This window comes from Abrus precatorius, unplaced genomic scaffold (assembly GCF_003935025.1).
Source record: "Abrus precatorius isolate BTA unplaced genomic scaffold, Abrus_2018 Scaffold5, whole genome shotgun sequence".
Classification (NCBI taxonomy): Eukaryota; Viridiplantae; Streptophyta; class Magnoliopsida; order Fabales; family Fabaceae; genus Abrus; species Abrus precatorius.
The window spans coordinates 7,494,638-7,522,389 of record NW_020874395.1 but is presented as its reverse complement, the minus strand read 5'-3'; the positions used below and the strand labels follow the sequence as shown (position 1 = coordinate 7,522,389).

The 27,752-nt window shown below is 28.3% G+C and overlaps 2 protein-coding genes across 3 annotated transcripts; one reads left to right on the top strand and one right to left on the bottom strand.

The window, feature by feature from the left end:
* Positions 1–124: 124 nt before the first annotated feature.
* LOC113867038 (G-type lectin S-receptor-like serine/threonine-protein kinase At1g11330) lies at positions 125–4,193 on the bottom strand. The gene is made up of 8 exons (XM_027501968.1): positions 3,551–4,193; positions 2,385–3,170; positions 2,166–2,273; positions 1,836–2,041; positions 1,549–1,759; positions 1,096–1,333; positions 869–1,019; positions 125–777 (listed from the first exon to the last, which is right to left on the bottom strand). Exons 1-8 carry the CDS (start codon positions 4,050–4,052, stop codon positions 469–471), a joined length of 2,511 nt encoding a protein of 836 aa, XP_027357769.1. The 5' UTR covers positions 4,053–4,193; the 3' UTR covers positions 125–468.
* Positions 4,194–10,913: 6,720 nt separating this feature from the next.
* Positions 10,914–13,048, top strand: LOC113867474 (protein NDH-DEPENDENT CYCLIC ELECTRON FLOW 5). Of its 2 annotated transcripts, none has more exons than XM_027502831.1 (3): positions 10,914–11,621; positions 11,885–12,346; positions 12,537–13,048. In XM_027502831.1, exons 1-3 carry the CDS (start codon positions 11,106–11,108, stop codon positions 12,729–12,731), a joined length of 1,173 nt encoding a protein of 390 aa, XP_027358632.1. In that variant the 5' UTR covers positions 10,914–11,105; the 3' UTR covers positions 12,732–13,048. The 2 variants fall into 2 exon arrangements, 1 of the variants encoding a protein (XP_027358632.1); XR_003505173.1 differs by having other exon boundaries at positions 11,006–11,621; positions 11,885–12,460; positions 12,537–12,756.
* The last annotated feature ends 14,704 nt before the right edge of the window (positions 13,049–27,752 follow it).

Here is a 27,752-nt window from a genome sequence, read left to right as displayed (position 1 = left end):
ATGGGCAGGGCAAACTATTCTCTATCTAAGGAAATATTGTTCCATAGTTTGTACGCTAAAAAACATCAGCAAGAATGATAACGGTAAGTTATACATAGTTAAATTGCATCGACAGGAAAATAGGCAAGCCACATTCTGGAGTCTTATATTTCCATGAGGTAAAACACTGTATCCTGAAATGCTGCAGGGTGTTCTTATCCCACCAACCCTAATATCATAGAAGACTTCAAAGTTCTCTCTAAAACCAATTTTATATAAATTTGAATCATTAAATTTGTTACTGTATTCCTCACAATGGAAAGGATATCTATATAAAATTCTAATAACCAAATCCTTCTCCTACTATGTGGGATATACATAAATCAAATAATTCCATAATGTCGTGTCATAATTATACAAGTGCCAATGATCTCAATAATATTATTTTACCGCTGGCTTTGAAATATTTTACTCTAAGCTCCAAGTTTTCTATCTGCCTTGGACGTCTGTAATACTGACAATGTTCAAGGAGTACAGTTTATTGCTTTCTTCAGAGGAGACTGAACTCAGCATATTTTGCCTCAATATGAATGCAGGTTCCCTTGCAGGAGGAAGATCCATAATCTCACTGTTAAGCATAGAAATTACAGCAGCCATTGAGGGCCTGTCTGCTGCAGATTCTTGCACACACAAAAGTCCTATATGTATGCATCTCAAAATATTCTTATGAAGGTTGTGATCATATATTTCTGGATCTATTAAAGATGAAATATTGTCTTCCCTCCATTTTATCCAGACCTAAAATCAAAATATTTGGTAGTTGTATCAGAAAAAGGCTATAAATTTCCCATAATTGTGCCATAGATGAGTTGTATTTGTTGAGACTTACCAATCCTAAGAGGGTAAGAGCATTGTTGCTGTCATGAAAGCTTGAGTTTCGTCTTCCACTAACAAGCTCTATTAGCAAAACTCCAAAGCTAAATACATCTGATTTGTCAGAAAACACTCCTTGCATTGCATATTCAGGTGACATATAGCCACTGCATTAAAAATAAAAATGTAACAGTTGATTCTCCAAGTTTGTTGCTATACATTTCAAAAACAAGGCACACTTACTATGTTCCAACAACCCTTTGAGTATTGGCTTCATCTTCACTCCCTCCAAAGATTCTGGCCATACCAAAGTCTGATATTTTTGGATTTAGTTCTCCATCTAGCAAGACATTACTTGCCTTCAAATCTCTATGTATGATTTTTAGCCTGGAATCTCTATGAAGATAAAGTAATCCTCGAGCTATTCCTTCTATTATGCTAAAGCGCTTTTTCCAATCCAGGAGTTTGTTTTTGGATGGATCTGTAAAAAGTGAAAACTGACACGTCATAATTATTTTTAAATTATCAGAAGATGCATTTAATTTTTCCATCTAGCATGCTTTCAAGAAATCTCACTAGCAGGGAAACTATTGTTCACTTTTTTGAAAAATTAAATTATGTATGATGAATAAGTAAAATATGAAAGTCTTGAGCTGAAAATGAGATTGACACTGAAGGGCCAACAATAGAACTAACCAAACACATATGCATCCAAACTTCTATTCGGCATAAGCTCATATATCAACATCTTTTCATCTCCTTCAACACAGCAGCCTAGAAGTCTTACAAGATTGCGGTGTTGGAGCTTAGAAAGCACTACTACTTCATTCACGAATTCTTCTAGCCCTTGTCTAGATGATCTGGTAAGTCTTTTAACAGCTATTTCCCTACCATCTTGCAATTTCCCCTAGAATACAATATCATGAAACATGAATTATAAACATTGGTTTCAAACATGATTAAATATGCTAGATGTACAATACCTTGTACACTGGACCAAAACCACCCTGCCCAAGTTTGTTGGATAGGTGGAAGTTGTTTGTGGCAGTTGCAACCTTTTCAAAATTAAATATTAGTAGCTCTTGTAACTTAGCTGGTGACAGTTCTCCAATTACATTGTCATTTGTGTATTCTTCAGATGTTTGACCTTTGTTAAGTCGAAAAAATCCAGGGTTCTTGTTTTTCCTCGCTGATTTATTTAAGCACCACAGTTTGGCAGGGGTGTCAAACATAAACTTATAAGCTTAGATCCCATATAAAAAAAATGTAAGCCTATACGGATAAAATTTAAATCAACAACAATGAAATATTACCTGAATTTGAATCCCTTCTCCAAATGACGCATACAGATGTGACAATTATGAAAATTCCTATTATCACAGTAACTATAATAATGATCACTTTTATGTTATGCCCTTTATCTGCGATTCAAGGAAAATAAAAATAAAAATTTAAAAATCAAGAATTTTATGTCCAAACAAAGTTGATATGATACTAAATTCAAATTTTTGGGCTGATAACACCTAGCATACCAAGTTCAGCGGAGGCTACACGGATGTATAGATCAGTTCCCCCACTTGGGAATTGTTGTATGTCAACTAGATTCACATTCCAAGACATGCAGCCAATAACATTATCATATGAATATGCACTGCAAGAGCAATTCTCCAAGCACTGGCTTCTACATGTGTCTTGTGTAACAGATGACAATTGTGCTAAATCAGGAACTTTGACCATTTGTAATTGCAGAAACCCATCTGCTTTATCACCATCTTCACTTGTGTTTTGATTCTTGACCATTTCACATTGCAAATCTGTCCTCCTAACACATCCACTAGTCCAGTTTTGACTATTCCATTCTTGCTTGTTCCTTGGTTCAAATCCTTTCAAACAGCTACATATTGGTGAGCCTTGTGAATCACAGATTGCAAAGGGCCCACATTTGCCATAAACATCACAATCTGATTCTTGACTTGTCCATGTAACTTGCCATTCCTTTTTCTCATCGTCCCAATCTTTTTCTAAGATTTGTCCTTGCGAATTTAGGGAGTAGATTGCGATTCCAAAGTCATCTACTGCAAAAGATATACCCACTGTTCCATCCACATCATTTTGAACACTAAAACCATTAAGATAGGATACTCCCATGTGTTGTAAGCCTATAAAGACTTGACCATTCCATGGACCACTGCGCCAATATGGTTGAGATCCATTCCAAACTAACACTTCAGGAATCTGTAAGCGTTCAACACTACAAGAGAAGCTTCCAATGGATGGATCAGAAGGGCTTTTCCATGATGTAAGTTCTACTTTCTCACCTAAGATACAATACACACAAGATATGACACAGATGAGAATACAACAAACTCTAAAATTCATATGATATGATACAACTAAAATACAAACACAAAACTTATCTAAAATTAACATGCAATAAAAATTTGAAATTACCAGAATTCATGTTTTAAAAATGAGCATATATAGTTATAAACATTATAAAAGGCTAAAATTTAACCAACTATTATGGTACTCCAATTTGTATTGGTGTAGAAGTTTAAAAATTAAAAGAAAAAAAAGTAAAATTGCAACTAAAAGTATTTGAAGTATCTATGCAGTACCTGATATGAATACGTATCTGACACGAGTGATAGCACAAAAAGACTACTATTTAGAATGTAAGTACTTATTGGTTTCTGACCTGTTATTTTGTTGCTAGAAATTTTCATATGGGGCAACAATGTATTTGAAGGATGGTTGAAACTCTCCCATATGGTGTTTCCTGTTGCAGCCACCAAGACAAGACTACCATAACTTGAAACATAGAAACTAGAATTGGATGCAATATAAGACATATTTGGTGACCAAATCACCTTTTTCTGTCCATTCAACACCACAAGCTTGCCATCCTCAGATGTTGTTATAACTCCAGAAGAATCATTAAGGGGTTGGTTTCTGTTGGCTACCCACACAACAGTGTCTGGAGATTTGCACCAAATTGCCACATAACGGTTTGTAGAATTTTCAGGGGTGAAGAACCCCAAGGTGAAGTTTCCATTATTGGAGCTGAGAGTTTCAGGATCTTTGATGATTTGAGATGATGGTGTGGTGGTGTTTACGGCAAAAACAACATTATCTAATAAATTACAATATGATAATAGGATGAACATTGAGAACAAATTTTTGCACCTGGTGAAACCCATCGTAGGGATGAATTAATTCATTTGTTATCACAAAAATTTTGCATAATTTTCCTTTTATGTAAATGATTAATTTTCTTTCTTGTTCGAAATGTCAAACTTCGCTTCTCTTATTCTAAAGTTTATCTCATGCATTTTCCCTATGAAATGATAATCGTAGGAGTCTATTCAAAATAATGACGAATAGTGTGTTTGGAAAAGTAATTTACAGCATTTACGTGGAACTTTCGAAACGTTAGTTTAAGGGAGAAAAATAAAATAAATATTTATTTTAGCCATTCCTTCTTGCCTCGTTATTCCAAACTGAACAATTTTTTTATCCTAGTTAATGTTCTTAAGGGATGATGCCGTACATAAATGTCGTGTTTAGATAAATAGTTTAATTAAATATTTATTTAACAAGTTATATATGATAAATTTAATAATAAAACATGTTAAAATAAATTAAACAAAATTATTTTAATAAGATTTATAAAAATATTAAAATAAATTTAAAATTTTATGAAAAGCGTTTTTTCTTAAATGAAATGACAGTCATGTCATGATATTTCATGTGTTATATCATTTTCAGTTTTTATTTTGATTCTATTAGAATAAATAATGATCAGTACCACAATTAAGAATCTTGCATACGTTTTAGATTAAAATATATGAAATAGGAGACATTTGGTATTAACTACGAAGAACTGGCCAGTATGACAGAAATAATATGATTATCTCTCACATTACCTAAAATAATTGACTTTTTGTTGATCAATTGAGATCCTTTATATTATCTATGACTTCAAATTAGTGTTAGAAGAAATTTTAAATTGTGGGGTTTGACGAAATTTAGACAATTTTTTTATTAGTTATTTTGGTCGTTGCAAGAGGCTTTTGCCAAAATGAGCTGGAAAAATCATTCTACTTCTACACGCTTTTGACTTTTAAGAGGGCATTTCATGGGAGAATATATATATCAATGATATCTAAAGCCCACAATAACTATTTTGCTAGTTGTTATATTTTGATGTAAATTACATTCTTGTGCTTCTACTCATAAGAAAGACATAAGATATTCTCATACTTTGGTTTATATAAAAATAAATAAATTTTTAAGTTGAAGTAAAGCACTTTAGTCTTTTGAAATTTGCTGTAAACTAATCTTTTCCATTGAAGAGACAGATGAGTGGGGTATCCAAAGAAGAAGAGCATGAGATCAAATGTAACTCTACCCATAAAATCATCCATGAGAGCTTCCAAACAGGGTTTTGATTATTGGTTGGTGATGCCTTTGTAGTTAGATAGTTTCACTTCTGCATAAGAGTCAAGACTCCCCGAGATATCCATAGTAAAAAGATCCATTGCCTTCATCACATTCACATACAAGTAATGCATCTACATCAATATCACTTTGGGTGGCCTAGCTTTTGCAAAATCTTCCCTCTTTACCATGCATGTTAGGTTAAGGAGGAGCCTTTGTTGCAGTTATTGTAGGGTTGGAGTGAAAAGGTTGAATAAAAAGAAAAAGAATATTAGGTTTAGCTATGTATCTTGCTACTAGTTAAAAAATTAAGGATTAAATAAGGTTTAGTTTCTTAAACATTATTTTTCATTTGGTCTCTTCTCTTTATTTATGTCTTTTCAAATTTTTGTCTCTCAAAAATTGTTTTTCATTTTCATTTGTCATTTTTATTAGTAATTTATTAACTCGTTTGTTATTTGATTACATAACATCTGAGTTGTTTCATATAACTTAACAAAAGGATGTAACACGAACAAGATGTTTCATTAATAATATCACATTTTCTATATATTTTAAGGAAATTTTAGCTTATAAAGTATGACTTTGAAATTGAACTTTAAAAAGATAAAGTGAATGGAAGTGTAAATATAACATTATCATCCACGTAAATTCTATGTCATATTGTATGAGTAAAAATAATGAATTAGTAATGGAAGAAATGTTTAAATTTTTTTTGGAGGGACTTGTTTAGAAAAAATAATGACGGATCAAATGAGAAAAATCATAACTTTTTTGGAGACTAAAATTCTATTTAAACAAAAAATTACTAAAAATAAAATTTTTATTTAAAATTATATTAAAATGCACTAAAAATACTAAGAATGAATATATTATTAAATATTTTTTTAATTTTTTAATTGAGTACATATTAGCATTTTTCGTAGAATAAAAGTCATGTTACTTAAATTGGTTACATATTATTACTATCAAAGTCACGACGAGATGATGGTTGCATGAAAAATAATAATAAAGAAAAAATTACAATCAACATACAAAAGATAATGACAGAGAGTGATCACTAAAATTTATCGAAGAAATCGTTGCAAAAGCTTTAATTATAAAAATAATCTTCAAAATAAAATTTAGATTCAAAAGTTACTTACATATAACATCTTATAATACTTATTAAATAAAATATTTATATCCTAATTAATTGTGCATAATTATTTTAACTTTAAAAATATTTATTTTACTTCAAAAAATTTGTTTATATATATATTTTTTTAAAATTGTTATTATCTTTTTAATTTCATTTTTAATTTTTAATTTTTAATTTATGAAAGATTTTAGGAAGAAAACAATTTTAATTTTGAATTGAAGAAATAAATTATTTATTTAAAAAAATATCAATTTTTTTATTTTTGGATAAAAGTATGAATAATCAATTATCTAGGTTCTATTCTAAAATAATAAAATAAAATTCAAAATTTTTAAAAATAGAATAATGATTAGATTATATAAGAAATCAGGATAGTGGATAAAAAATGGCTTAAAAAAATTAAAAATGGTAGATTTTTTTAAGAAAGTAAATTACTAGTAATTAAAAAATAAGATATTGCGAAGAAAATAAAATTTTTATTTTAAAAAATAAAAAATATATTAAATAAGTTTAGGATTATTTAACTATAAATAAGAGGCATGTGTCACATAGGAAAAAAAAAAGAACGTTTGAGAGTTTAAAAATCTATTCTCAAAGAACACTTTTTAAATACAATTGGTAACTGTAAGCCATCACGATTGAAAGAACAGGCACAGTTGAAAGAACAAATGTGAGGAGAACAATTTTTTATCTGTCGAATCAAGTAAAGATGATTTTACGTTTTGTCCTTCTCTCTTTTTCTTTTTCTATATCAATCTTTTGTGGCAATGATTTCTTTTATTTATTCTTTCATTTTTTTTTTCTTTTTTACCTTTGTTGTTATCTTTACGTTGGCAAACTAATAATAATAAAAATAATTAAAAATTTACGATAAAAACAACCCAAAAAAATCATTTTTCAGTGACATTTTTTTATTAACTTTTTTTATAATCTAATAGAATAAAATCAATCTTGTAACACAAACAACCAATTAATCATTTTTTAGTGACTCTTTCTTCTTTTTCCTTTATTAGTTTTCTTTTTATGAATCATGAAATAAAAATCAAATTTTATGACATAAATAATAAAGAAATAATTATTTTAATGATTTTTTTCTTTTTATTAATTTTTTTATGAACTAATGAAATAAAAATTAAATTTTGTGACAAACAAAATTTTTGTGACTTTTTTTTTCTTTATTTTTCTATTTTTCTTTCTTTTTGAATAATAAAAAAATCAAATCTTTTGATTAAATAATTTTTATATTAAAATTTTATTTTCTTTATTATTTTTTCCTTTTAAACCAATACAATAAAGTAAAAAAATTAATAATAATAAAATCTTGTGATGTACTCTAAAAATTTTAAGATAATAGTGACTTTTTTTTCTCTTTTTAGCCAATAAAATGAAAATATAATAAAAATAACACAGATGTGTGTTTAAAACATTATTGCTATATTTACTTTATTATATCGAGTATCATGCAAGTTTGCTTGTAAATATATTTTTATCATAAGCACAAAAAATAATAAAATACAAATTTTCAAATTTCAGAAAAAAAAAATTTTAAATTTTTTTTCTAAATCTATGCAATAACTAATTAATGTTGATAGAGTGATAAATTCAGCTTTAATGTTACTTAAATCGTAAGAGTTAATTGAATACGTAAGTATTAATTTAAATCTTATGAAAAAGGGTTTATACCTAATAGTCAAAAAAAGAAATATTTAATATTAATTTTTTTCCAAAATAATTGTAAATCCATGCAACGATGAAGTGATGTTAATGGAGTAATTAATTTATCTTTAATATTACTTAGATTGTAATAATTTATTGAATAATTATGTGCTAACTTAAATTATATGTAAGAGTAAATTTATTTTTAAATTAAGAGAAGTAATTTTTTTAATTCTCTCTTTTCAAATAAAATTAATATTTTAAAAAAATATTTATTAATTTCTTTTAGTGCAAGTGAAAAAATATTTGAAACTAATCTAAATCTTATTTTAAAAATAGAACAATGTGGCTTTAATTTCTCCATAAGAAATACATGAGTAGAAATCTAATTCGTCAAGTTCAAAATATATTTTTAATTTTTTTCTCAATTTTAAAACTTCAAAAGACATTTTTTATACTTTCTTTATTTAATTTTGAATTTAAAAGACTATAAAAATTTAATATTTTCTTCTTTCAAGAAATAATTAGAAAAGTAAAGTATCAAAATAATTTTTTAAAATTTATTTTTTATCTAAAAACAAAAAAAAATATTTTTTTTATAAACAATTCATTGCTGTAATTCAAAATTAAATTTTTTTTTTCTAAAATTGTGTTTCTTTATTTTAAAAATATAAAAAATAAAATCTCTCAAATTATAAAAATTAGAAAGGAAATTAAAAAGATAATAATAAATTAACAATAGCCAAAAAAAGGAAATATATTTTTTGGAGTGAAAATGTTACTAAAATTTGTTTATTGTTACAAGATTTAATTTTTATTTCATTGATTCATAAAAGAAAAATCAGTAAAAGAAAAAAAATTACTAAAAAATGATTTATTTATTTTTTTGGTTATTTATGTGACAATGTTTAATTTTTATTTCATTAGATTAAAAAAAGAAAGACTAATTAAAGAAAATGAAGAAAAAGGTAATTAAAAAAATGATTCCTTTGTTGTTTATGTCACAAAATTCAAATATAATCAATTTTCTTATTCTAAGTGGTTATGCTATTTTAGGTGATAAGAACTTTTGATTCTTAATTTTTGGGTTCAAAAATTCTTATATAACTTAAGTGACATATTAAAAGTTTTTTTTTTTTAAATTCTTCTATTAAATGATTTATGTATAGGGTTCTTTTATTTCATTGGTTCATAAGAGAAATATTAATAAAATATACAAGTCACTAAAAAATAATTTATTTGTTATTTATATCACAAAATATGATTTTTTATTGTTTTTGTAATTATTGGTTCACCATCAGAAAAAACAGGATAACAGAGATAAGAAAAAAAAACTAAAAAATAAATAAATAAGGAGAATTATTACCATACAAAATTAATGTGTAAACATACAGAAAAAAGAACAAAAGGTAAAATTATCCTTATTTAATTCGACAAACAAAAAAACTTTATTCTCTTCCACGTTTGTTCTTTCAAACTACTTTACAATAGTTGAAAGTTCCTAGTTAAATTTCTCCTCCAACCCTCTAACATTTGTTCTTTCAATTTCTTTGTAATGACTTAAAATTACTTGTTATCTTCAAAAAAATGTGATTTGAGAATAAATTTTCTTCATCTTTACTCTCTTCTTCTTTCCTTTTCTCTCCCTTATCTTTTTTTTTTTTTTCATGTTTTTTAAGGGTATCCCTTTTTTAACTCTATTTATTATATTTTTTTATTTTTTTAAATAAAGGCTTCATCTACTCCACAATCTCTTGTTTTTCAATTACAATCAATCTTCAGTCCTAAAAATTTACTGTTTAGAATTTTTTTAAGTCATTTTTTATCTACTATCTTAACTTCTTATAGAATCACAAATCCTTTTTAAATTTGGACAAAACTCTTTTTATTTTAAAAATTTATCACACTGTTGTCTAATTTTAATGTTGCAATTAATAGAAACATTAGTCAGTAGTCAATTATTATTTTTTGTATTAAAAGTGATAAAAATACACTTATATAAGTTTGGACTCATTACAGAAAACTCGCATTACAAAAACCTTTCTCATATTTTATAAATGTTTTATAATTAAACCCATGTTATAAAAAATATAGAACAATTAATTATGTTTATATCTTTAGAATAATTAAAATTATTTAAATTAATTGTTATTAAGGAGGGAGTATTTCTTTAAAACCATTTTAGAACACCGACGAAATCATTTGGATTTACGTAAATATTTTTTTAAGTATTTTAATTTTTTTGAAGATATAAAATTAATTAATTTCAATATGTATTTTCTTATATTATTTTTTAAAAAATTCACCATTTACGTATTTGAGAATTATAAATTTTAGTTATAAAATAGGTTAAAATATTAATAAAATATGAGAAAAAATTTTGTGATGCTTATAAAATATAGTGTTTGTGCAATAAATCTAAACTTAAATTATGGGTACTTTCACTTTAATAAAAAAGATAATAGTTGACTATTTATGTTGTTAAATATAACGTTAAAATTAGACTACACTGCAATATATTTAAAATGAAGAGAATTTTATTAAAAAATTAAAATTAAGTACTACAAGAAGCGAAAAATAAAGGAGAAATTGGAGTAATTAACTCTAAATTTAAACTTTCAATAATGTATGACAAAACAAAAACTCAGATTGCATTTTCCCATAATAATCGGGTCAGAAGACAGGAAAATACCAGCTGTTGACTATTACAATTAAAATTTCATTATTTTGTTAAATTAAAACCCAATTTGTTAGCATAGGAAATATACAGCATGCTTGAATATCGAACCAATCCCTATATATTGCTAAACGAAGCAAAAAAGACAAAGTGTTAGAGAAGAACAAAAGCTACAAAATATCTTAAATTATCCAAGTTGCTAAAACGCAAAATCAGAAGCGATAAAATCAATCACGTTATCCACATAGACCAATTCTTAGCCATGCCAACAAGACCAAGAAAAAGTTCTCTTCCCCAACAATGTCTTAAGTAACACCTCATTTGGCATGCAACATCACCATGGCTTTAAGTTCACTTTTTTGCTCCATTAGTTTCATTCCCACATCGATTCTTACTTCAACTAGAAACACACTTTCTCTACACACTTGTTTTCCTTCTGCTAGTTGTAACATACCACACAAGCAATGCAAGAGAGACTTTCCACTCCCTTTAGTGGCTTCCGTTCCTTACCAACCCATCAACTTTGATTACTTGGAAGAAGAATTCAGTGGACATGGAGTCACCTTTGAAGCAGTTGGTGACAATTGCATTGCAAAAATGGAGTTGAAAAATGGAAGCATTGCGACCATGATGCTTCCAAGTGGGTTGATCACTTCCTACAAGACTCCTATGTGGCATGGAGGCAAAGTGGAGTTGCTCCACACTGCTGTGTCAGAGGGAGAATATGGTGATGCCATTATTCAAGGAGGGGTGTCTTTAAACTTCAAGTTTCAAACTGATGATGGTGAACTTTCTTTCTCCCCAACTAATTGGGTTCTGCATAAGATTAATGGCAATCCAAAGGAATCCATCAAGGTATATTTTCCTTAGGTGTAATTTAATATTGTGTTATATAAAGAAACTTCAAATTTAAGGTAATATTAGAACTAGAACTAGCTTGTGCTGGACCAATATGGGTATGGGAAGTGACCTGTTGATATACCGAAATGCCTGAATCAATTTGCCATACATGCTAAATTGCTAGAAGATACTTCGGTCCATTTGCTGTCACAGTTTCAGATTTTTTTATCAGCTGCAATTTCAGATTTACTTAGACAAGTTGAGAATATTTGATGCAGGTAGAATTAATAAACAGATCATCAGACGACAAGATTGGATTAAAATACATAGTGACTTTGGAAGAAGATGCCTTAAGCTCGGAGCTTGAAATCTCAAACTCAAAGTCTTTGGCCCTTCACATGACAGGGTCCATTCTGAGCCATCTGACAGTAAGCTCACCAGAAGCAACTTATGCAATAGGATTAGAAAGATCAAATTACTGCAGTAAGCCCCCTTTGGAATCAGAATTTATGTTGAGTCCTGCAAATTCAAGCCAGGAAGAAGGCTTTGGGAAAATATGGAATTCAGCTACTGAGAAAATTTTTCCAACTTGGAGTACTAAAAGTCAGAATAATGGAGCAGAAGGAAGGCAAAGAAATTTTGAAGAAATGGATGAGGAAATGGACAACTACAAGAAGTTATGTGATAATATAAGTCTTGTATACACAGATGCACCTCGAAGTTTCACAGTGATTGACAGGGTATGTAATTATCATGCTCTACGGTGGAATGAGTAATGATACTTGACATGCATACTCTTGCACACTCCTCACATAGAGAAATTAAATTCATTTTACCTTAGTTCCATTGAATAGGTAAACTATATTATATTTTATTTGAAATTCTTGACATGATCTCAGCGCTGATCCACTAAATCTTTGATTTTCTCAGGGTAGAAGAAACTCCGTGTCAATTGGAAGAAATGGATTTGATGAAATGTACCTTTTCAGTCCTGGCTCACGAGTTGAAATTTACAGCAAGTATTCTTACATATGTGTTGGCCAAGCTGCTATCCTCAAACCAATAATACTAAGTCCTCAAGATGTATGGAGAGGTGGACAATATTTACATAATCCAAATCTATAATAAATTGCCTAAGTTTCTCTTTGTGATTATCTTAAGCAAATTCACTGGATAGCAGAGACAAAATGTATGCCTTGTGTGTAAAATTTAGGTTTGTCCTTTTCAATTTTTATTTGATACAAGAGCCTTAACAAGTTGATGAATCCAGAACAATATAGTTTCAAAAATAATCAAAAGAAACTATTTAATGTGGTAAAGGTTCATTTAATTTTGGAAAAGGATAAACAAAAGAAATTATGTTGAAAACAATCTTGATGTTATCGTCAACATAATTTGCTATTCTATTGAAAACACTACTATATTTAAAGAAGTTGCTATTTAATTAAAAGAAGGAGTCGATCTTGTTGCAATTAAGGAAGCAACTCAACAATTGAATTAATGGTGTTCGACCACTAATGATGATATAGTTATCATTTTAATATGAATGTTTAAACATGAATTTGTTTATTTTATGTCTAAATATTGTTGTACAAGTCATCTACAAACTTGTATGATGTTGAATTGATTATATAATAATAATATTTTTAAAATTTATTTTCTCATCAGTATTTAAAAGTATCCACGATTAAAACTTGCTGATATTTATGTGTGAGAAATATTAATCTATTTCATTACAGGCAATAGGATATTTATACTCAAATGCCTCACCAATTCAATCATCAGTCTAATTTAAAAACATTACGAAAGAGGGCAACTTGAAAATCGAAATATATTGTCAAATGGTCTAACAATGAGCATTGCACAATTTCTAATGATAAAATTTCCTAAAATGTCTTCACCAAGGTTAGTAAAACTTAATCCACTATAAAAATGTTAATCATAAGCTCACGCATTCAATATGGTAACCGAGAAGCTAAATTTATCGTAACAATTCTTGCAAGTCAGGCAAACAGATAAAACCTCTAAAAGCCACCTAATTAACTTCAGATATTACATGAAAAATATATATGACATTTAATTTGACTGAATGAAATATGTTCATCGAGTTCCAAATACACATAAAAATAAATGCATTTGCGCTTCCATCCACCAGAAGGTAGAATTCAATCAAAAGTTTTTATATAGTTTATAAGAAAAATAAAAGCACATTGAGTGTGCCCAATCTTACACATCTTTTACTTCTACACTGAGCTTCCAGCATTTAGTTGAAATCAGCAAACACTTTCACAGAACCATTCTACCATGCTCTTAATTGAGGGTTGTAAACACTTGAATGAGCACATTATGTTGGAACAAGAAAATGGCCTTCTTCTTGACTATTGATCCATAGTAAAGGAGTAGCCATCGCTAGAAGAACAAAAGAAAGGCCACAAACAAATTTACGGTTAATCTTTTGAAGTGGCTTTTTAATGAGAACCGTTTGAGTAACATATCTACTTTCAGGAACCATCTCAAGAGGCCTCTGCATATCAGCATCCCCAGGAAGGTCACCTATTGACGAGACTGATTCTGCTCCACCTTGGAACTGAACATCACCATATAAGCTGCCATTCTGATTATATTGATTACTGAGAATTAGAATACGATGCTAGGCTCCCCTCAATATTGCCTGATGATAGAATGTTGATCCTTCTGTTTGATTTCTCAGAGTAATCTGAGGTCTGATCATATGGTTCTTGAAGAGAGTGAATAATAAGCTTCCTAGAAGTCTTAAAAGATGTTGAAGCTGTGGAAGAAGATAATGATGTTGCTCCATGTCAGAGCCCAATTAAAAATCAGAAAGAGAAAAAAACCAAGAAGGCAAAGGCAATGGCATGTCTATTTGCTTGTGTCTCAAAAACTATCTTTGCTAGAATCATGACCTTCAAAACAGCAAAAGCGATTTGGGATTACCTTAAAGAAAAATATACAGGAGATCAAATGATACAAAGTATGCATGTGCTAAATTTAATAAAGGGAATTTGAGTTACAAAGAATGAAAGAGCAAAGAAGTGTTATGACGCAAGAAGGATCTATGGAAGATGCCTTTCAAGTCAAGTTGCAAATCAACAATAATGGAAAAAGCAATAGCAACAAGACTGGAGATTTTGAAAATAGAAAAAACAACAATCAAAGCAATAACGCTCAACTTCATCCACCTTGCCCTCATCGCCAAGAAACTAGTCATCCGTAGAAAAGGTGCTAGTGGTGGCCAGATGCACAATGTCAAAAATGTGGTCATACATTGACCACATGAAAAGGATATGCAAATTTCAACAAGAAGAAGAAGTAAGGTTGCAGAGGATAGGAGCAGTTTGATTGCTGTTGCTGCCAATAGCTCTACAAAAGTTGGCTCACTGACAGTGGTGGTACAAACCATGTGACTTATGATCGTGATCTCTTCAAAGAGCTTGATAAAATTGTTCTTTCAAAAGTCAAGATTGGAAATGAAGTTTGAAGGCCACACAAGTTTGAAACTACATTATGATGTTCTATATGTTCCTAAAATCAATCAAAACCTTTTGAGTGTTCCTCAGTTGCTGGAAAAAGGTTATAAGGTGCTGTTTGAAGACAAACATTGCTTGATTAAAGATTCAGAGGACAGGGAGGTGTTCAAAGTTCAGATGGAAGGCAAAAGCTTTGCCTTGGATTTTGTGAGGTATCATAGACTTAAGCAAGATGCAGAGGAAAGCTTCAACAGAGAAGAGAGAGATGATTGTAATTGCTTGGACAAAGTGTGTATTGTATTAATTGATAAGAGAGAGATTCAACTGTGGCTATTTACACCACCTAACAACTAATAACAGAATCACAACCAAAAACAACATTGATAACAACTTGCTAAAAGTGATTAACTTCTTGACAAATTCTGATAATAACTTATAGTAACTTGCTAATGCTGACTTCCGGATTGGGCTTGGGCTTTATCTCCTATATCCCCTTAGTCACTACCCTGAGTTTGCTTCTGAGTTCTGAACTTCTCAAAGGCAGCAGCAGAAGATACTGGTTTTGTGAGGAGGTCTGCCACTTGATCAGATGCTGGAATGTGTTAGACATGGATTTTGTTCTGCAAGAACTTGTCTCTTACAAAATGAAAATCAAGTTCAAAGTGTTTTGATCTTTTATGGAACACAGGGTTGGCTGAAAGTTGGACTACTCCTGGATTAACACAGAAAAATCGGAGGAGGACAGGTGCAAGTGAGTTGGAGTTCAGTCAGCAGGTTCTGTAGCCACAGGATCTCAGTTAAGGATGCTGCCATGCTTCTAATTCGGCTTCAGTACTGCTTCTTGAGACAGCTTGCTGTTTTCTGCTACCTCAGGACACTAAATTGGGACCAAGGTATACACACAAGCCAGTTGTTGACTTCCTGTCATGAATGTCTGAACTGCAGACTGAGTCACACTATGCAATGATTCTCAGCTCTATCATTTTGTGAAATCTATGTTAATGAAACCAGCCAGGTCCTTCAGTATTCTCTTGACAGCCCTCCAATGTTAATCCAATGGTGATTCCATAAATTGTGACACTTTGTTGACAGCATAGGCTACATCTGGCCTAGTGATTGTGGCATATTGGAGCCCTCCTACCACTGATCTGTACAGAGATGGATCAGAGAAGGCAGTTCCACCAAATGTTGACAGCTTCTGTGATGAAACCATAGAAGTTGGCATGCTTTTGGCTCCGGTCATCCCAGCCTTGACCAAAATTCTCTGATATATTTAGGTTGAAATTTTAATTCATCTTAATATTGATAAGAGTGCTGCGGAGCTTAGTAAGAACTGATTTTGATGCTCTTACTAAAAATAAGGATGGAAATTGACTTAAAGGAACTCATTGGTTAATTATATTTCTGACAATATCTACACTTGTAGTCATGCTTGTTAGGTGTAAAAAATAGTTTAAAATCTAAATATTAAACATTTTTTCTGTCACATAAACGTTGTGGTAGAAATTGTTTCACTTTTTTACAAATATGCTAATGTTATTTGGGATACAAAAAAGTGAATGAGAAAAGAGTATATGTCATCAAATTTTTTAGCTAAGTTAAGAGCTATTTTAGATTGTGGTTTCAAAGATTAAGTCCTATCTTTTTCAGACTTATTACTTCTTGGAGCACATGCTAAAAGAGTCTTACATTTGATATTATAATTTTTTTTCGTTTTTTTTTTGTTTCTTTACTTTAATTTTCTCTACCAATTCTTTTTTTCAATATTTTGTTAACTAATCCAACCAACAATAGTATAAATTCAAAATATATAAAAATTATGCAGTTAACAAATCATATATATTCATATTTTAAAGTTGTAAACAAAATATCTATGAATAAATTTTAAAAATGATTATTGAAAAATAATAAAATCTCATGTGATAAATATATTTATATATTTTTTATGGTATTTTAAACTTATTAGTAATAAATAAAATATAAATAATAAAAAATTAATATTATTAAAGTTTAATTAATTGTATAATAGTCATGATATATTTTTTTATAATTAAAATTAATTAAAATATCTAAATCAATCTATATTTTTATATCCATATTATTTATAATTATATTTGTATAATGTTCATGATATATTTTTGTAAATATCATATTTATATATAAATTTAATTTATATTTATCACATATAACTATTAATTATATTCAAGTATGTAAATATAACTTTTTACATTGATATTTTTAAAAAAATATTTTTATTTTTATTTTTTTAATACTTTTTGGAGAAAAGACATCTTTCAATGAAGATTAATAAATTTTCCTTGATGGTTATACGATAAATTATTGAAATATAAAAGTGCAAATAGTACAATGGTAAGTCAGTTTAAATATATTTAAAAAGAGAATTAATTAATACTGATGTGATACTAATTAATAAAAATGTATTTAATCTTTGTATTTTTTTAATTAAATTTTTATTATTTTAACAAATTTTAATTATATTCTTTTATAAACTGTTATATGCTAGTTAATTTTTGATTGATTTATTTTTAACTTTTTAATTGACTTTTTTTCTTTTCTAGAGTAATTACTTCTATAAAAAAAGTATTGCTCTTTGATTTAAGAGAGTATATGAAAAAAATATATATATTATAAAAAAATTAGTGATAGAAAATAAAGATAAATTTGTTTTACTTGAAAATATTTATTTAATATTCTAATTTTATAATATAATTGTTATGAAGAAATTAGACTACAATGATGATGTAATTTTTTATTATATTTTTGAGTTTACGAACGTAGAGAATTAAAAAATTTACTGTGAAAATAGTATCTTATCAAGTAGATATTATTTTATGAGTAGATGTAATTCAAGTGATCATGTGCATAAGTCCAATTAAACAAAAAATAATTATTTAAAGCATAGTTAATATTGTAATACTTTCATTACAAGACATAAAGTAGAAATAATTGTTTTAATGTTAGAAAATATAATTATTTATAAAAAAATATTTTGATTTTACTTAAATTATTTGTTCAGGAAATAAAGTAAAAAAATAATAGTATGAGGTGATTATATTGAATTATTTGAAGAAAGAATGAAAGAAAACAATGTTTCAACTTTCAAAAACATCAATATTTATATAAACTATTGTAAAGAAATTTTAAGTTATTCATATTATTTTTTTTTAAATTTATTTATTTAAATAAATTTTATAAATATAGTTCCTATATACTTACACAAAAATATATACATACATATATTATAGATAATATTTTGATTTTTACATCAGAATCAAAAAATATTTATGGTAAAAATTGATAATATTTTACTTTTTTAATGAAATTTTTAATTATTTATTATCACTTTGTTATAAAAATTTTAATAATGTATATACTATTAAAAATATTAATTTTACAAAGTCTTATTATTCTTCTTAAAGTAAAGAATTTCAATAACATATTTAAAATTTTGACTATGACAAAATTAAATAGTGATATAATAAATTCAATTTTTTTTATAGTTAATTTTTTATTAAATTTCATAATGATGTTGTTTTTTTTATTATAAATGTGAGCAATATATAATTAAAACGTTGTTAGTATTATATTTCTCAACTCTATTCCAAGAAAAATGTTTCTTTCACATATAAAAATTTTAAATGTGAGTGTTGCTGTAAAATGTTAAATACCCAATCATAATATAATTACTTTGTTGATATAAATATAAGAATGTGTTCTAATTTTTAAAGTTTAATCTTAAAATTAATTAAATTATATATTATTATATTAATTTGTATACATTACATGTTGATAATATTAAAATATATAATTATAACTATTTTTTTGTGATAATTTATTTTACAGAATGATAGTGAAGATTTAAATATGTTTTCATAATTTTTAAATATTATAAACATTTCATATATTTTTTAAGTAAAAATAAATATTTACTTTAAAAATCATGGAATGCACATTTTTACAGCAAATAAAATTTTGAAATTAATGATAAAAATAAAAAATAAAAGAATATTTCAACTTTATTGTTTTTATTTATAAAGTTTATTATATGAGAAAAAAAACTTTATTTTTATTATTTGATATTTTTACTTGAAAAAAGAAAAATTTAAACAATTTAATTATCAAGTTCAAAACAAAAAAAAAATGAAAAATAATTACTTCTTCATATGAATATCCAACTATAAGAACATTATTTTTTTTACAAAAGAAATTAATGTATAATATAATTTGTACTACATGTGTTTTATTTTTTTTAGGTTACAACTTGAAAAAAGAAACTGTTAAACAAAAAGTAATAATTTAAAGTTTGGAAGATTGAACAATTTTTATTATATTATTATAAAAATATTTTTAATGCTTTATAAGATTTTAAAAATAGTATATGACCAACGTATTTATATTTTATCAATATATTTAGTTATGTAATTATATATATTATTTTTATTTTGTTATTATTATGTATATTATCATCTTAAAATTAATTTTATTACTAAACTACTAACATGTTGCAAACTTTTATACGCTTCAACGTATTACTAAATTAATATATACTATTCTTACTAAATTACGTTACTAAATTTTATATGTATCTCCATCTATATCAGTAATTTTTACATAACTTTTTTTAAGAGTTTAAAATATTAAATTAAAAATATATGAAACAAAAATAAAATTTAAAAGTTATAAGAATAAAAAATAAAAAACATTTATGAATAAAGAACTTATTTAAATTAATTTAATAATTTTTTAAATATTAAAAGTATTAGGAGAAAAAATACAATTTAATCAGTATAATTGATTATATATAAAAACTTTATGTTGATTACTGTAGGATGTTAAAAATGAAAATAGAATATTAATCATGAATTTAATTTAATAGAATTTTTAAAAATTGATTATAAATAGAACTGAACAAATTGATCACAGAATATTAAAAATGGAAAAAAGTATTAATTACTTTAATTTATTTTATTTAAATAATATTATTAATGAATTATTTTAATATATTAACTATAAAAATGTGTATAATAAATTTAAAAATATTTGAAATAAAATAAATGAATACATTTTTCTTAAATTTATTATTTAAATTTTTATAATGATTAAAACTCCTAAATATCATCGTTACCTGTCAGAGTTTTAGTACCATTAAATATCAATTTTGAAATTGACCCTACAATATCAGCCCTACCTTATTATTTGATTGGATACATTAACGGTGAATGAAATACTATTAAATGTGAAGAAAAAGCGGCAATTCTATTAGACCAAATTTATATTTTAAGCATAAGAAACATTCATACAAATAATTATAATACAAATGAGAAGAATGATTCTTTATTTTTTATTATATTACTAAATAACTTTTTATCTTTAACTATATAAATAAATTTTAATTTTTAAATTTTTTTTACTATCATATATTTTTTATATTTTGATTTTTAATAGTTATTTAAATAAGTACATGCATTGTTTAGGTTAGTATTTTTATTTTATTCTAATAAATTATTTTATTTTATTTTATATTTATTGAGTCAATACAGAATTACATTACTTTTTTAAGTAGCATTGTGTATTAGATTTTATTTTTATGTAAATTTATATATTATAGCATTTTTTTTATTTTTACGATAAAATTAACAAAGATTTATATCAATTTTAATATATTACAAAATTTTAAATATGGTTTTTTTATTTTTCTTATTTAAAAATTATTGATAATACTTTATATTTTTTGATTTTTAATCAATTTTTTAATTAATCATTATCACTTTATTATATAAATTTTAATGATTTATATATTGTTGAAAATATTGATATCATAGAATCTATTATTCTTCTTAAGTGTAATAATTTAAAGAACATATATGAAAATTTGGCTATAAAAAAAAAAGAATGACATGGTAAATTTAATTTTTTTAATATTTTTTTCATATCTTATCTTTTAATTAATTTTTTAATTAAATTTTATATTAGTGTTCTTTGTTGTATTGCAATTATGAACAATACATTTCTAAGACATGGTTGGTATTATATTTTTTGCCTCCATCACTAGATAAATATTTATTTCATAGCTATAAAATTTTAAATGCAAATGTTATTATAAAGAGGTTAAGTACCTAATAACAAGGTAATTAGTTTATTAATTTATAAATTTTTAAAAATAATTAAGTTATATATATATATATATATATATTATTTTTTTTTCTTTTGGCTAGTAAAAAGGACTTAAAAAAGCCCAAAACAGAAAACAACCTAGGCAATGGCAGATCTTGCCTAAAAATTTTGAGGGGAGGCATAAATATTGATCAAGTAATTTAACTAAAATTTATATTTCTCAAGCAAAGTCTCAAAATAATATATTAATGCAAAGTAGTAATAAATATACAAAAGATTAAGTATATTTACATCTATGTAAATGATAAAAAAAGAGACACACCTTTTTGCTATAGCTTATAACTATTTCAGTTTAGGACTTACTACTTATAAATAAGTTTAATAACTGAAAGTAAATGATAAAAAAATGGTGCACCTTTTTGCTGTAGCTGAAGTTGCAATTTGCAAATAGTGCACATCTATGTCTAATAGAAGCAAAACCGTGAAAGGAGAAGCTGAGAAGTTTCTTTTTGAATAAGTTTCTCTCTCTCACTTATGTGTCATTTGCTCTATGTATAAAAAGTCTTTTAGCTTTTAAAATTGAAATAATGGGCATAGGCCACGACCCACTTTATTCTATAAAAGCATATCTATTTGTTTCACATTTTATCAATTAGCTGTAGGACCAGTAGAATATATATATATATATATATATATATATATATATTATAATCATGAAAAGATTTATAAGTTTTAGGGGAGCCATGGCCCCCTTCCGCTCTTAAGAAGGTCCACCTGAACCTAGGCACAAAGCTTAGAATAACCCTGGAAACTAGAGTCCAAATTAAGGAAAGGCAAAAAGAAAGAAGGAGGTTTTAAACTGGGAATAAGGAACTAGAGCATTTAGACCTAATTTTGTTAAATAATCAGCACATTGGTATGCTTCTCTACATATATGAGCAAAACTAACAAAGTTAATGAATTTTAAATCATTTATAATATCACAAAGTAAAGGAAACAGAGGATTGGAAAGAAGTTGGACATTCAACACAAGAGCAATGACTTTCTTAGAGTCATTCTCAATCTAGATAACTAGAATTTTGGTAGAGACAACCAACTGAATACCCAAGAAGATCCTCCAAAGTTCAAGAGAGAGAGGAGAGCAAAGACTCAAGTTACTGCAAAACCCAATACTAAATCTGCCATGACTATGCCAAATCAATTCCCCACAGGTAGCCACACCTTTGGATATAGAGATTGCTCCATCCACGTTTAGTTTGAGTTGATCAGTAGAGGGAGAAGTCCATCTAACCATCCCATAATCAGAGATTAAATTAGAAAGAGGTATAGAATCAAACCTGCCACCAAAAGAGAAATACTCAGTATCATATAAAGATTTTTGGGCTAAATTACCAAGATGAGAAAGAGAATTTTGGAAAATAAATTGATTCCTATTATTCCAAATATTTCAAACAATACAACCAAAAATGATGGACTAGATATGGAAACGAGTACAATAAGATTTAGAAGGGTTGGATAGTAGCCAGTTAGAAATCTCTGAACTAAAGAAAGAGACCTATTGGTTGGGGAAAATAAAATTATCCCAAACCTTTTTCACAAAGAAGTAGTCCCTTAACATATGTATAATAGTTTCAGGGTCATCCTTACACCTAGGGCAAATAGGAGACTCAGTCATACCTATAATAAATCTCTCCTCGTTAGTAAATAATTTTTCATGAGCTATTTTCCAAAGGAGAAAAACACTTTTAGGAGGACCTTTCCATTTCCAAATAATTTTGAATAGGTCATTCCTACTGGAGGGGTTAATATTAACATTATCTAGCATATAATAGGCAGTATTCAGAGAAAAATTTTCATTGTTAGAAAGATTTTAGAAAGCAGAATTAGACCTATCAAATCTAGTAAGGGGATTGATTAAGGCAATGGAATTACCTATTGATGTATGAAGGATGAAATAGATTTTATCTCAGTCCCAGCCACCTTGAGCAATAAACAAAGCTACAGGGGAATAAGATCGAGGTCAAAAATGGGAGTAATAGCATGGTCAATTAATCTATCAACACAAGGGATCCCTTTATCAATCCAGAACTTAATAGACATTCCATCCTTAATACACCAATTAAGGCCTTGGGAAAATTGAGGCCAAATGCTCATAAGGCTTTTCCACAAATAGGACTGGTTATACACTTTCTTAACACCTAAACTTTAGCTAGGGCTAAAATTATATTTATGGCTAAGAACTTGAGCTCATAAGTCAGAAGGGGAGGTAATCATCCTCCAGCATAATTTCATCATATAAGATTTATTAAGCAAGTACAGATCTTTGAACCACAAGCCTCCCTCATTTTTAGGCTTACAGATGTGTTGCCAACATTGAGGTAACATTTTCTCTTCTCCAAGGAACTCCAAATGAACTTCTTGCATAGACTATTTATCTCATTACAAATAGAAGAGGAAATTATCAGAGATTGCATAACATAGGCAGAGATATTCATAAGGCAAGCTTGGACCAGAGTATCTCTACTAGCAAGAAAAAAGGAGTTCATTTTTGAAAGGGCCAATTTTCCCTAATTTTATCCAGAATAAAAGACAGATGAATTCTAGCAAGTTTCTGGTGTAGAATAGAAATCCCTAAATATTTACCAAGCTAGCTAATAGGTTTAATGGCTAGATAGTCACTAATAACCTTAATAGTGGAGGCCTCTTTATGCTTAGAAAAGAAAAGGGAAGACTTTTCATTATTAACTTTTACACTAGAGGTAGAGCAGAAATCAAATAAAACTTCTGAAATGATTTTAGCCTGTTGAGAACTAGCTTAAGCAACTAGGATTGAATCATCAGCAAATAACATATGAGAAATTTTTAGCTCTTGGAGCCCAATCTTCATTATTAATTCTATCCCTAATGATATAGGCAAGTCTCTCTATACAAAGGACAAATAAATAAGGAGATAAGGGATCATCCTGGCGTATGCCTCTGGAAGGAGCAAATGGAATAGAAAAATTAGACTAACCATATTTCAGTTCATACCTATATTTTGAAGGGTATCATAAACAAAATTCCATCTAAGCTTGTCATAAGCCTTTTCTAGACCAAGTTGAAGAATCATAAAGTTATTTCTTCTTTTAAGATTGTGAAAAGAATGAATCAATTCTTGTAAAATAAGGACATTATCAACGTCTTGTCTGCCAGAAATAAAACTAGATTGACTGACTGAGATTAAGTGAGGGAAAGCGTCCCTAAGCTTATTGGCAAGAAGTTTTGTAACAATTTTATAACTGATATTGCATAAAGAGATTGGCCACAAATTTGTAATAACCTCAGGGCTCTCTATTTTAGGGATGAAAGTGATTACAATATGGTTAAAAATAGAAATTCTGGTAAGGTTTTGTAAAATATCAAGCACAAAATTATAGATAATAAGGGATAGGTCACAAAATAAGGCACGAATTCCATCAGGGTTAGGAGATTTAAAATTTTCTATGCTAAATAAGGAAACAAGACTGGGTTCTTAAAAGAGAAACCAAAGGGAAATGGTCCTGGTAAATGTCCTTAAAATAGTTTAGGACTAAAAGTTGAAGCTTAGCAGAGTTGTATTCCCAGTTGCCAGCTTCATCCTTAAGAGCTACTATGAAATTTTTATTTTCCAAACAACAGCTGTTTTATAGAGGTAACTATTCTTTTTATTCCCTAACTTAATCCATCTAGATCTATAGTGATGGAACCAATAGGACTTTTTATAGTCCAAGATTTGATTATACTCCTTTCAAAGGGATTTCACAAGATTAGTGAGGAAAGAATTATTATAGAGGGCAAGCTTCTGAGAAATTCCTTCAATTCTACAAAAAATTCTCTTATTCTTATAGAAAATATTTCCAAAAGTGGATTTGTTCCATTCATAAATGTTGTTTGTAAACCTATGAACATTTTCAGTCTAAGAACTAAAGATGGACTAAGAGGATTTGACTATATTAGGGAAGTTAGGGTGAGAAACCCAAGGAGCTAAGAACTTAAAGGGTTTTTTAGCAAGAGATACCCTATCCATAGTACTCATTCTAAGCCAAAGTCCCACACTGTTAGACTTGGGGACATGGATATGGATGACTGTGCTACTCTAGAATAAGAGGCATTAGTCCTCATTAGCCATTACTCTATCTATTCTCTCTTTAAGATCACCTCTCTGCCAAGTAAAGAGAATTCCTTTAAATCCCAAGTCTTGAGGCCACATTCATTAAGGCAATCAGCAAAGTTGTTAATGAGATCAGGTTAATAGTACTCCCACCAATTTTTTCCTTTTTATTGCACAAAATTAAAATCCCCAGCATCACACCAGGGGCTAGTAACTGTACGACTAAATTCAATTAGTTCATTACAACAATTAATTCTAATTTGTTCTTGAGGACTAACATATATAGAGGAGAGAATCCAATGAGGTTGACCATTATAACTAATTTTAATGTGGATAACAAACTTAGATTTAGACAAGACACAAGCCTTAACCTTAGTGGTGTTCCAAAAACACCAAATGCCTCCAGAGAAATCCAAGGCCTCAACTTTAGTATTACCACCAAGTTTAATTTTGTTAATAATACTATCAGCCTTATCAAGATTGACCTTAGGTTCAAATAAAGTCACAAAATCTAGGTTATAAATGTCAATCAGGTCATTTATAATTCTAGAAAAGGCCCTGCCACCAACTTCCCTATAATTCCACAAAAAGCTATACATAAGAGGAGGAGAAATTTTGGAAGCATCTGAATGATGTTGAGCATTCTCCAGCCTAGATTCCAGGGCCAAGGAAGCATCAAGGTGATCTTAAGCCCCTGTACCTAAAGTTCAAACTAAGTCCATATCCAAAGGAAACTCCCTATTTGGAAGTTTATCAAGTTTGATGTACAAGGACCAATCCTTATTAGGATTCATGCCTAAGAGGCCCTAGATAGAGTAGTTTTGGGATGGGTGAGTATTTATATCTTTCTGCATTTTACTCATGAGAAGCAGAATATCCTTGTCTTTATCACTAACTATATCTTCGGTCTTAGTATCAAATTCAAGAAGATCCTGCATCTCAGCTTGATTATTAGCACCCCTTAGATTAATTTGTTTTTCAAACTTAGGCTTGGATCTAGACTTAGTTATCTTTTTAGAGAACTTATTATTACTAGGATCATTTAGACGTTTACCTACAGACCTAGGTTTAAATCCCTTAGTATGATGTGAAACCTCCAACTCAAGCTTACCCTTACTCTTAGATGGACTTTTTTGAACAGGGTAGGACTTTTAAGCCAAATCTTTATCAGAATTTTGTAGCATCCCAAATCTTGAACCCAGTGTTGTTAAAAAATTGTTTTGGTGGCGCTATAGTAGAATGGTGTGGCAGTTTTGATGGAACCCGTTACAGGTGTGGTGTGGTAATCTTCGTGACAGCGCCATGAACCCATTACGCGCATGGCGGAAACGGCAGAAATATGGCGTTTTAGGTAGAAAAATGAGTCTTTTTTTCTAAGTTTGGGCCAACAACCTGACCCAATTCAGATAACCCAACCTAAAAGTTAAGATTTTTTTTCCCTCTCTTCTCCCCGCGATCTCACTCTCTCTCTACGATCTCTCTCTCTGCTCTCTGTTGAGATCTCAAACTCTTTCTTTGCTAAGATTTCTCTCTACTCTTTCTAAGATCTCTCCGTACTAAGATCTCTTTCTCTTACGTTTTGTTGGGTTGCTTGTGTAACTACTTGAATTTTTGTAATATTGATTATATATATATATATATATATATTAAATCAAAAATTGTTTTATGCGTTTCAAGATTTCAATCGGATCTATTAAATCAAAAATTTCTTATTAGAGTAGATTGTAAGTCTGCTAAAGAAATTTTACAAAAAGATGTTAAAAATCTTGCCTCAAAACAAATTTTTGCAAGATGGCAAGCAATTTTAAGTGTTTTTGATTTTAACATAGAATATCTCAAAGGCACTGCTAATTCCCTTCTGGTCCGATCTATTTTAATTGTTTTCCCAATAAAACGGTGAGTCTCATGGATGAACACATCCTAGACTCTCTTTTTCTCAATATTTGCTTTCGTAGGTTAGACATGAAAGAGGGATCTATTCCCGCAGTCCTTATCTATAGAATTTAGTATAAGGTTATAAACTCTTGTGCATCTAGAGTTCTTCTTAAACCACAAAGAGGAGAAACTACTTTGTTTACCACTGATATGACAAAGGCTAATGTCTCTTTACCTAGAATTATTAGATGGGATGAAGTTACTCTCCCAGAAAAATAGGTGATGGATAAAGCCTCACCCTGTATTCCTCGTCCTACTCCTCAAATACTAGATATTTCGCAGGATAATTCAGGAAAGGTTGAGATAACCTTTGATAGAAGAAACTCTTTCTCCTCTAGAATTGATGCTTATAGCAATCGATCTAATTTTGTTTTCGCTAGAAGATCATTCTCTTCTAGATCTCATTTTAGGTCTGAAATTCCCAAATCCATTAATCATGATCCTTCTATAAATTTACAA